Source organism: Chelonoidis abingdonii, chromosome 9 (genome assembly GCF_003597395.2).
Source record: "Chelonoidis abingdonii isolate Lonesome George chromosome 9, CheloAbing_2.0, whole genome shotgun sequence".
In the NCBI taxonomy this organism is placed as follows: Eukaryota; Metazoa; Chordata; order Testudines; family Testudinidae; genus Chelonoidis; species Chelonoidis abingdonii.
Genome location: NC_133777.1, coordinates 65,515,739 through 65,528,411, shown reverse-complemented (window position 1 = coordinate 65,528,411; position 12,673 = coordinate 65,515,739). Strand labels below are relative to the sequence as shown.

The following is a 12,673-nucleotide window of genomic DNA, read 5'->3' as shown; positions in this document are numbered from 1 at the left end:
TTTCTGACAAGAGTAGCCTAGTCATGGACTCTCTTATGATTTCCAGAGACTTTCTTGAAACTAATAAAAATAATAATAAAAAAGCAATTCTCTGCATGGGTGCCTCATGTCTTTCTCTGACCCACCCCCTTGATACTACAAAAATTAAGCAATGAAGCAATGTTATAATGTCTTTTCTTCTTGTGTAGATGGTTGGAATAAACAAGCTATAAGCATTTTAGAGAACCATGTTTCAGTCATGGGGTTAAAACATGGATCTTGAACAAGTTCTTGTATAGGGAAAAACAAAAAAAGTTATAATTTGGTTTCCATTTTATTCTGCTTTGGTTCTTATACTGTGCCCATCACCAACTGATTGGTCATACCAATAGTACACAAATATGCATCTTTGTCAGGTGTCTACTATACATTTAGCCTTGATCAGTGGTTCTCAAACTGTGGGTCAGGACCCCAGAGTGGGTCACAGCCTCGTTTTAATGGGGTCACCAAGGCTGGCTTAGACTTGCTGGGGCCCAGGGCTGAAGCCCAAGCCCAAGCCCCATCTCCCGAGGCCAAAGCCCAAGGACTTCAGCCCTGGGCAGTGGGGCTTAGGTTACAGGCCCCCTGTCTGGGGCTGAAGTCTTTGGGAAGGGTTGGGCTGGGATTAGGAGGGGATGTAGCTCTGAGAGAATCTTCATTTTAACAAGAGGACCAGAAAAGGTAAACTTTGAGATCCATTTGCTTAACTAAAATTCAACATACTGTGGAATTACATGTAACTAATCAAATACCTGGAGGTTTATTTTAGTAAAAGGTGAACCTTGAAAGGTTCAGAGGTTCTTTACAGTTCAGATAGTTTGCATGTTTTACTGGACCTTATCCATACAGTGCAGTTCTCTTAACTCTGCAGAACTGGACTAGAAAGCTCATGAGAATAGGGCTTCTTCTGAGGTTTTCCTTCCAAACTACTTTCCTGCTTCTAGTCAGGCAAGAAATATTATAACAGCTTTTCTCTTATTTTGTTGCTTTTACTTCCTGTGGCGTATTGGAAACTGATTAAAAATGACAAACTTTCACTTTAAGTATCAGGGATTCCCTGCTCCTGCTTGGAGGCTCTGAGGGAAGCCATGTGATCTGGATTATCTGAGTCAGTAGCGGACAGCCAGGCTGGAAGGAGCCAGTTTAAAGCCATGTGGGGTGAGCTGTGCCTTGCTGCCTTAGGGAGCAGCCTATTTTCTCTCTGTCTTGGGTTCTTGTGTGTTGTTATTCTGAATTTTAAGAAATAAGGTAATATTAAGTTGCAGCCTTCCAGCAAGTGTATTTCTGTTTTCATCTAATTTCTCTGTGTGAAATCCTAATTGTAACTGAACTTCTTCATGCTTCCCTACTTCAGCATTTCCTGCCTCAGTAACTCTATTGCTTCCATTAGGTCTGTGCATTTTCACTTTAAAATGGAAGGCTAAACTTAGCCTGTAGCAGTACATACTGGCCATGGTTTGTCAGAACTGAAACGTGGATACTGTAACTAGCAAACCGTTAGAGGTACTACAATGTATGGAGTTATCTGCCCTAATTCTACCTTCTGGCTTCATTTCATATTGGATTATTATAGGTATCTAATCCCCAAACAAATGTTTTTTGTTTCTAAAATGATAGACGTTATCACAGCACTTTAAGGCAGAGCAACATCGTGCAGGAGATATAAGTGATATATAGCATGAAGTCGGATATTTTAAATGATAAATCACACTTATACTATTGACTTGTGAGCTTTAGTTATAACCAAGGGTGCACCTATTTGGTATACACTTCTGTATACAAAGTCAGTTCCTTGGGCCATATCCTATCACAATCTGCACACAAAAATCCAACTGAATCCAATGGGTGTTTTTCACCTTGTTGAATGGCAGGCCACAATTTGACTTTTTAATAAACTGTTAACTCATTAAATTGAATAATTCAGACACATCACTCTCAAAATAGATTGAACATTTTCCCTGTAATTTGTATAAAGTACCTTCCAAAGCTTTTCAATTACATTTTGATGACATACTTTATCAAAACAAATGTGCTAAATAGGGCTATAAATTCTGCTCATTAGACAATTGATGTGTCTCTTTGGACAGAATTTGTTACCAATCCAGAAAAAAAAGGAAACATTCAACAGGCACAATGCAAGAGATAAGTGAGCTAGGCAAAACAAAATACTATGAATATTATTCATTTCATTATTAAATGGTAACATTTGAGGCAAAATTGTCTAATGGCCTAAACTTGCCCCTCTTCTCACCTCTACCTAACTATAAGGTTTGGGGGAGCTGCAAAATGGCAGGATGGTTTTGGAAATGTAACCCTCTCAGTAGCAGATTTTACTACTCTTTTCATACTTGATAAATTCTTATTAGAGAACCTTGTCTCAACCTGGTTTTTCCTCTTTAACAGCTTGTACCCAAGACAACTTAGCAAGAAAAGGGTTTGCTCTTTACTCTCTTCTAATGATTTGGATATAAATGGGGCCCAGATGGTAGCTTCACTGACTCATTTAACTTCCATATTAGCAGCAGTGCCCAGTGAAATCCCCAAGCCATGATGGTGATGAGCTTCATCTCTACTCCTCTTAAATAACTTGTCTGGGGACATAATGCTCACTGCTTTTACGATATTCAGAAAATGCATTGGGAGATTATTCAAACAGAATTCAGTGTCTCATTTTAAAAATGAAACTGACCTGCTTTAAGTACAAGATGTAATTTAAATAAAACAATAACAAACCAATAAACAACAAGAAGGGAGGGTTTGATTATTAGTGAATTACAACTGTAGAATTAAATGTGAAACCAGGACCATTGTAACTGCTGTTGTGCAAAGTAATGATAAGATCTGATTAAAGTTTATATTGAAACCCAGACATATGGATGTTAAGTAAATTGCATTAAAATAAATTACTCTTGCCTATGGCTATTCTCACACCTCAGAACAAAGTAATGCTTCTTGATGATCTCAATAAGTTACTAAACTGCACTTAAAAAACTAATTTTGCATGAAACCCTGGAGCAAAGTCTTGGCAATGTTAAGATGCAGAGTTTTCATGGCAAGGCATACGCTTATGTGTACCCTGTGGCTGCAAACCCTCATTTAGTATGCATCATAAAATCAGCAAGCACCCTTTTGTCAGGGCCAGGCACAGTACTGGAGCCAAATATGGAACATTGTAAAAATATGCAGAGTTCTTCCATTTCTTTCAGGAACTTTCTTGCCTTTTCAACCTTACGTCAGAGTAAGTTTGTTATTTTTTCTTTTTTCAGAAGACCTGTTACACAGAGGTTTCCTAATTGCAAATTCACGGCTCAATCTAGAAATCCTCACTCAAGCAGAACTTCCGTGATGCCAATGGGAGTTTTGCCTGAGATGAGATTTAAGCCCTTGAAAAGTCTTGCGAGGGTGCGTGGAGCTGAGGTTTTGTTTCAGCCCAGAGATCCATCCATGTTTGGATTCTGAATCACCCCAGAGATCAGGCATGGTCAGATCCCAGATCCAAAGTTTCGGTTCAAGTTCCTCTTTAATACCAATTTATATTGAAGAAAACCAGTAGAACAACAATTGAAAATACCTGCTATTGATGTTATGGAGACTGCGGCTTATTGCTGTCATTATTTGTATTTTATTAGTGCTTATGGGCCTCGATCAAGGCCCCATTGTTCTAAGCACTGTACAAACACAGAACAAAAAGCGAGACCTGTCCTGAAGAGCTTGCTTATATCAAGTAAATCTGTGCATGGTCTGCACCAGAAACTGAAAGTGACAGAGGCGAGAGACTTGGCTGTGTGGGTTGATCATAGGATAACTATGAGCCACTAGTGTGATGTGGCTATGAAAAAGGCAAATGCAATCCTAGGGTGTAGTAGGAGAAGCATTTCCAATAGAGCTAGAGAAGTATTAATCTTCCACATCAGGTCTTATGTATAGTTCTGGTCACCCATGTTCAAGAAAGATTAATTTAAACTGGAACAGGAACAGAGAAGAGCTACTAGGACAATTGGGGGAATAGAGGGCCTGTCTTTTGAGAGGAGACTGGAAGTGCTTGGCTTGTTTAGCCTAGCAAAGAGAAGGCTGAGAGGAGATTACGATTGTTCTCTATAAATACATTAGGAAGTAAATAGCAGGGAGGGTGAAGAGTTGTTTAAGCTAAAAAGGCACAAGAACATATGGATATAAATTGGCCATGAGCCAGCGCAGGCTGCAAATTAGAGGAAGGGGATGGTGTTCTGGGACACCTTCCCAATAAGAGCTCTGGGGGGAAAACAGCTTAATGAGTTTGAGAGAGTTGGACAAATGTGAGTGCAGCTGTATGACAGGGCTGCTTATGATGGTGGGGGGCAGGTCTCAACAGCCCTGAGGCTCACTTCTGGTTTATGTCTTATGTTCCAAAAGGTCTTTCTTCAGGGTGCCAGCTGGCTGCCAGCAGGGGTCAGGAAGGGATTTCTTCTCCAACCCCAATATATTCTGGGAGGGCTTTTTTTAACTCCTTCCTCTGAAACATCAGGGATGGCCATGGCTGGAAATGAGACATAGGATGGTGTGGGCCTGGTCTCTGAGGTGGCATCAAGCCTTCTCTCTCTCAGGCACTTGGCTGGCTGGTTCTTGTTCACATGCTCAGGGTCTAATGATTGCCATATGTGGAGTTGGGAAGGAATTTGCCTTTCTCTGCAGCAAGTGGGTGCAGGTCACTTGCCAGGATTATCTGAGTATATCTCAATAATTTTCCTGGCATTGCAGGGACCTCAGGCACTGGTGCACCTGGGTCCCTGCTATTCCTTTGTCTGTGCACAAAATAGTCTAGTCTCCCGTGAGCTGTAATACTTTGGTTTCACTTTGGTTGTTCAGTTGTTGGGTTTAGTGTGTTATTGCTGGGTGATGTTGGTGGCCTGTCATGTACAGGAGATCAGACTAAATGATCTGATGATGCCTTCTGACCTTAAACTCTGTGATGCTATGATTCTACCTTCCTGAATAAAAGCCTGATACTGCAAGATGCTGAAGACTCTGTGAGGTGGTGAGCACACTCATCTCCCATTGACTTCAGTGGGAGTTAGAGCACTCGTTACCATGCATGACTGAGCCCTCAGGGTCCAACTCCCACTGAAATTGGTGAGTCATTACATTACATTCAGTGGGAGTTGGATAGGATGCAGACACAATGAAAAAGAAAAGGTCCTGCACCACAAAATATATTTTGTTAATTTATCTGAAAAGCTTCGTGGAGTTTTAATAAGATATTTCCTGGTGCCACTAGTATCTGGTTCTGTGTTGTAGTTAAAAATAGTGTGTGAATGACAGTTTGGGTTCATGGATTCGAAAAGTGTGAAGTAGAAAGGTCAACTGTACATGACTATACATATTACAAATTGGCTTCAGTCATGAAGTTGAGAGCTGTTACTGGTTCTAAATACAAATTTCACCAAAGATGGGGGTTGTTATATGTTTGTGTATATAATTGACACCACATCCCTCTAAGGAGTAATTTGGCTGGGAGTCTGGAAAATTCCAGTAGCTCTTATACCCTAGCTAACACTTGGAAGTTAGTGCAACATGCAAACTCACATTTCAGATTAAATATTAATTGTGATCATGTATAGTTTCTACCCTTTATTCTTTATGCTGTTGAAGATTGTAATGAAAAAATACATACCAATTCCAGCTTGACCTACAATCCAGGACAGTCGAATGAAAAGCATCACACCCCAGATATTCAACATGCATCTCACCTAAGTTTTAAACAAATGATCTTGCATCACTATAAAATTACAAACAGTATTATGAAACTTGATAATGTGCGTTACAGAAAATGAGTAGGATTTTTAAAAGCAGCAAACAATCCTCTCTTTTTTAAAGGGAATTAATAATTGCTAATATATTAATTTTTGTAAGATCCAGATAATTTTCTGGTAGGAAGGTTTAGGTTTCTCTCACCAGCACACCTTTCACCCATCCAAACTTCACAAATCCCCCTTTGCTTTCTTCTTCCTTGTTGGCTGTTGCTTCCTCTCCTGGAGTGCCCTCTCCATTAGTAACTCTCTCGATTGAACCGGGGTTCACTGCTATGTTCTAAAAGATCACACAAAAAACAAATATATTCTGTACAGTTGATAAACAATTTACCAAAAGGATGACAACTAGCTACCTAAAGAACACATGAAAAATAGGGATCGAAAATAAAAGTGGTTTTTTGGTTTTTTTTTTTGAGAGAGAGACTGTTATCCTCTTACTCACACTAAATAGTAGCTGAACTACTCAAGGTATAATCAGAATGAGTAAGTGTATCGTAGTCTGGACTTAAATACTGTCTATGTGTGTGTATGGGTAAGCGTTAACAGTATACAGCATATATACCATACTTATATGTTTATATAGCACAGAGCACACTGAGATCCTGACCTGGTTGGCCTCTAAATGTTACTGCAATGTAAATTATTGTTATTAATAATAAAAATAAAATATATAACATACGTAGTAGTGCTGGTTAAAGAAACTAGAATTTGCTGACTACTGCTTGGCAAATAAATTATTTTATGAATTGCACCATTTTTCACCAGATAATACAGTCCTTTGCAGAATTTGACCACCTCTGTAGCTTAAGTTCTCTTTAGTGAGAATGCTATTTGATGAACAGTAGCAAAAATGCATCAAATAATACACTAAATGAATAATCTGTTCTACTGTTTAACTAGCTCTAATAGAAATATAAGCATACAGGGTCAAGTACTGGCACGCTGGTGCCATAACCACATGCCAAATGCAGAGTTCATGTGTGCTCACATCCTGGCTTTGAAAAGCCTTCTCCCTACACACAGAGGAATGGCTGAACCAACAGCCCAAAGTTTTGGGAAAGTTCAGATCTGGATGCAGACTTAGATCTGTCCCTGTCCCTCTAATGGGACAACCAAAAACCCCAGTGTCCCACCCCTTAGCTTTTAAGAAAATTCAGCTCCAGGGCTGCAGCTTGCAGTTTGGATAAGAATAAATTGTTTCATAGGATTGCACGTTACAGCCATTGATGGGTCAGGGAGTACCTGTGGACTAACACAGAGACCATGTCCCTGACCTCTAAATTATGCTTCATTGCTTCCTTCTGGTTCTGGGTTTCATCATATGAAGTTTCTGAGAGAATCAGCATAAGGGCAGACAACATCCAGGTGTAGGCTAGGCCCTGTGTGAAGAAAGATACATAGCCCATTGGGGTGAGTGAGAGAGTCAGAGAGATGGAGGAAGCTGGTAGTTCAGGGAACTCAGTGCTTTCCAGGATTTGGTGGGGTGTGAGGACATTTCCAGAGAGGGTAACTATGCAAAGAGCAGAGGGAGAGGGGTAACATACTAGCATAGCCATAGCTGGGTTCCCAATTGATGTGTCAAGTTATGTGCATGTAGGTGATAGGGAATCTCCATTTATTTCTTCTACATCCTTCTATGTCCTAATAAGGAGGAGAGGATCGAAGATGCTAAAATACAGGTAGGATATGATGAGAAACAGTCAAAAGAAAAAAAGTCCCATTCAATTACATCATGTAATGGCAGACAGCTAGAAAGTGACAAGTTTTTTAAGTGCTTGTATACCAATGCTAGATGTCTAAATAATAAGATGGGCAAACTAGAGTGACTTTTATTAAATGAGGATATTGATATAATAAGCATCACAGAAACTTGGTGGAATGAGGATAATCAATGGGACACAGTAATACCAGGGTAGAAAATATATCAGAAGGCCGGAACAGGTCATGCTGGTGGGGAAGTGGCACTATATGTGAATGAAAGCATAGAATCAAATGAAGTAAAAATCTTAAATGAACCAAAGTGTACTATAGAATCCCTCTGGATAACAATTCCATGCTTGAATAATAAGAATATAGCAGTAGGGATTTATTACCAGCCACCTGACCAGGATGGTGTTAGTGACTCTGAAATGCTCAGGGAGATCAGAGAGGCTATTAAAATAAAAAACTCAGTAATAATAATGGGGGATTTCAACTATCCCCATATTGACTGGGTACATATCACCTCAGGAAGGGATGCTGAGATAAAGTTTCTTGACACCTTAAATTACTGTTTCTTGGAGCAGCTAGTCATGGAACCCAGAAGAGAAGAGGCAATTCTTGATTTAGTCCTAAGTGGAGCACAGGATCAGGGCCAAGAGGTGAATATAGCTGGACCACTTGACCATAATATAATTAAATTTAACATCCCTGTGGCGGGGAAAACACCACCGCGGCCCAACACTGTAGCGTTTAATTTCAGAAAGGGGAACTACACAGGTTAGTTAAACTACACAGGTTAGTTAAACAGAAATTAAAAGGTACAGGGTCAAAGATAAAATCCCTGCAAGCTGCATGGAAACTTTTTAAAGACACCATAGTAGAGGCTCAACTTAAATGTATACCCCAAATTAAAAAACATAGGGAGAGAACCAAAAAAGAGCCACAGTGGCTAAACAACAAAATAAAAAAAGCAGTGAGAGGCAAAAAGGCATCCTTTAAAAAGTGGAAGTTAAATCCTAATGCGGAAAATAGAAAGGAGCATAAACTCTGGCAAATGAAGTGTAAAAATATAATTATGAAGGCCAAAAAAGAATTTGAAGAATAGTAGCCAAAGACTCAAAAAGTAATAGCAATATTTTTTTAAGTACAGCAGAAGCTGGAAGCCTGCTAAACAACCAGTGAGGCCACTGGATGATCAAGATGCTAAAGGAGCACTCAAGGGTGATAAGGCCATTGCGGAGAAACCAAATTAGTTCTTTGCATTGGTCTTCATGGTTGAGGATGTGAAGGAGATTCCCAAACCTGAGCCATTTTTTTTAGCTGACAAATCTGAGGCACTGTCCCAGATTGAGGTGTCATAAGAGGAGGTTTTGGAACAAATTGATAAACTAAACAGTAATAAGTCACAAGGACCAGATGATATTAACCCAAGAGTTCTGAAGGAACTCAAATGTGAAATTGCAGGGCTACTAACTGTCGGCTGTAAATCAGCTTCTTATCCAAATGACTGGAGGAAAGCTAATGTGACACCAATTTTTAACAAGGCAGCAAGGTGATCCCCGGCAGTTACAGGCTGGTAAACCTGACTTCAAGTACCGGGAAACTGACGTTGACAACTAAAGAACAAAATTGTCAGACACATATAATGAACATAATTTGTGAGAATAGTCAACACGGTTTTTGTAAAGGAAAATCATGCCTCACCAATCCACTAGAATCTTTGAGGGGGCAACAAGCATGTGGACAAAGGAAATCCAGTGGATATGTATATATTTAGATTTTCAGAAAGCCTTTGACAAAGTCCTCACCAAAGGCTCTTCTTAAGAAATTAAGCAGTCCTGGGATAAGAGGGAAGGTCCTCTCATGCATTGGTAACTGGTTAAAAGATAGGAGACAGAGGGTGGGAATAAATGGTCAGTTTTCAAAATGGAGAGAGGTAAATAGTGGTGTCCCCCAGGGGTCTGTACTGGGCCCAGTCCTATTCAACATATTCATAAATGAGTTGGAAAAAGTGGTGAACAGTGAGGTGGCAAAATTTACAGATGGCACAAAACTACTCAAGATAGTTAAGTCCCAGGCAGACTGCGAAGAGCTACAAAAGGATCTTTCAAAACTGGATGACTGAGCAACAAAGTGGCAGATGACATTCAAAGCTGATAAATGCAAATTAATGCACATTGGAAAACATAATCCTAACTATACATATAAAATGATGGGGTCTAAATTAGCTGTTACCACTCAAGACAGAGATCTTTTAGTCACTGTGGATAGTTCTCTGAAATCATCCACTCAGTGTGCAGTGGCAGTCAAAATGCAAACAGAATGTTGTGAATCATTAAGAAAGGTTTAGATAATAAGACAGAAAATATCATATTACTCTATATAAATCCATGATATGCCCACATCTTGAATACTGCATGCAGTTGTGGTCGCCCCATCTCAAAAAAGATATATTGGCCTTGGAAAAGGTTCAGAAAAGTGCAACAAAAATGATTATGGGTTTGGAACTGCTGCCATATGAGGAGAGAAAGTGTTATTTACTCTTTCTCAGAACACAAGAACTAGGGGCCACCAAATGTAATTAATAGGCAGCAGGTTTAAAACAAATAAAAGGAAGTATGTTTTCACACAACGCACTGTCAACCTGTGGAATTCCTTGCCAGAGGATATTATGAAGGCCAAGATTATAACAGGGTTCAAAAAAGAACTAGATAAATTCTTGGAGGATAGGTCGTTTAATGGCTATTAGCCAGGATGGGCAGGGATGGTGTTCCTAGCCTCTGTTTGCCAGAGCCTGGGAATGGGCAACAGGGGCTGGATCACTTGATGATTACCTGTTCTGTTCATTTCCTCTGGGGCACCTGGCATTGGCCACTGTCAGAAGATAGGATACTGGGCTAGATGGACCTTTGGTTTGACCTAGTAGGGCCATTCTTATGTTCTTAAGATGGCCATTGGGGTGAAGAAATCATGGTCCCTTGCTAAGAAGGAGAAAAGTAGGGAGAGGTGTCAGAGAATGGGACTTTGTGCTGCCACTCTGTTGGGTAGGTGCCCGCAACACCTGCCTAGTTATGTTGCATATTGTCAGCTGGCATGTGCATAGCCAAACAGGATTTGACCTGTAGTGTATACATATATGTATTAATGTAGAAATATATAATGCATAAAATTTTACTGTATGTGTAATTAAAACTGTGAAGAATCTGCTTTAATGTGATAACACCACAGGAACATAATTCATTACAATCATTATAACAGTAACAGCAACACATCACACATCTTACAAAATCAGGAACATCTACTTACAATGACCCTCATACAACATTAAGTGTACCATAAAGTAGAAGCATCTCTTCTTATGAAAGGCAATGTATCCCAGGGGATAGGCTACCTGTCTGGGACATAGGAGAACTGGATTCTATTTCTGGATCTGCCATTCACTAATTGCGTGATACTGAGCATAGCCAACATTTCCAAAAGTGGCCTCTAATTTTGGCCACTTCAGTTTTTAAGAGTCCAGCTTGAGAGCTATGGCACCTTATTTTCAAAGGTGCTGAGCACCCATAACACGAAGTCAATGGGAATTAAGTATGCTTGTTGTGTAGAAAATATGGGCTTAGTTTTGCCATCAGATACACAAATAGTAGATAGCTTTGCTACATACACACCTACATATCCGACCTGATGTTCTATATTCTCCGACTAGTGCTACCTACTATCTTATCTGATGAAGAAGAATAATGCTGAACTTCTTTGGAGAGAATTTATCTCTTTAAGTGCATCTGTGGGTGGGATTTTCAAAACTACCCATGTGATTTAGGAGCACAAATCTCATTGTGCCTTTGAAAATCTCACCCAAGATGATACCGGCTACATTCACTCAAAATACAGTCAATAATTAAGTAGAGGCCAGGAGGATTAGCAGCCATAATATTGTCACATGAATTTTTGTTTATTGCATATTCATGGGATCAAGTCGTCAAAGACAAAAAATAAAACGTTCAGTCATTCCCACTTGAAATTAGTTGTTTCTTACATACTTCAAATTAATTTGTACTTTCACATTCCATTACCATAAATTATGGTCCTAAACCTTCCATGTTGGAAGTGCTTTAGGGAATGATTATTTATTTGCCAAATGGCTTTACCTGGGCAATTCATGCATTAAGGACAAGGAATAAAGGTGACAGAACATTTCAAGAAGTCACCCAAATCAAAAGTTATTGCCGTTTTAAACAGTTTCCCTTCTTCATTTCAGAACGTTTCAGCTTTAGTATCTTGTCTGGCTAGTAACGATGAGCTCATCCAATCTACATAATAAGTGTGGAGAAGAGCCAAGGAGATGAAGGAAGGTTAAATTATTTTTTATGGTGGGATAACTGTTAGACCCTAGCAATTCTCACCCACTACCAGCTGTGAAATAGTTCTTACAAAATATATCTTTAGCTATAATTGGCATTTTGGAGCTTAATACGAGCTAAAAGTGACACATCTTGTTAAAAGATTACACACGTTTGACTCCAGTAGTGAACGAGCTGGAGCTCAGATGTTCCTTTCAGCCTGCTTAAATTCTAGCATCAGAAAAACTATACATTTAAAAAAATGTATTAAAGATGAATGTTTTATCTTCTGATGTTAAACTAGCGTCAAAGCACAATGGAAAGGTTTATGTGGGACTCAGACAGTTGGAGTCACAAAATATATCGCTTCTAGCTACCAGCAATGGGCTCAGACAGGCTAGTTATGTTTGACAACTTTGTCTGGTTTTGTTGTTTGAATCTAGTTTTCTCCTAGTGAGATGTGCTTACCTCCATGTGAACAGCACTGAGAAAAGACGGGGATAGTATTTAATGCACCAGCCAGGTATGGCATACACTGCATCAGACACTAGCAATGGTGCAGGATTACGGGGCTTTATATGGTACATTGTGTGGGGTTTGCATAAATGGTCATCCGAATCACAAGCCCAGGTTTAATGTATTTAAAGGCCACCACCCTTCCTCAAACCATCACATGCACAGTGAGGACTGCTAGTGGAACCCACACTACTCAGTGTGATGCTCTGTTCCCCTCTAGTGTAGGCTAGGCCTCATATAGAGGTTGATGAGCCTACTACAGCTGTGTCTAGCAGGAGCAACGCCAGACTCTGCATAATGCAGAATTCT

The 12,673-nt window shown here is 39.7% G+C and overlaps 1 protein-coding gene across 2 annotated transcripts in view; it reads right to left on the bottom strand.

Moving 5' to 3' along the window:
* SLC12A1 (solute carrier family 12 member 1) overlaps window positions 1-12,673 on the bottom strand; it is a 65,568-nt gene that overhangs the window by 43,956 nt on the left and 8,939 nt on the right. For both annotated transcript variants that reach the window (XM_032762889.1, XM_032762896.1), the window contains exons 2-3: window positions 5,950-6,084; window positions 5,669-5,744 (exon numbers count right to left, since the gene is read on the bottom strand). In XM_032762889.1, coding sequence (XP_032618780.1) covers window positions 5,669-5,744; window positions 5,950-6,084 — 211 coding nt within the window. The remainder of the gene's footprint in view (window positions 1-5,668; window positions 5,745-5,949; window positions 6,085-12,673) is intronic.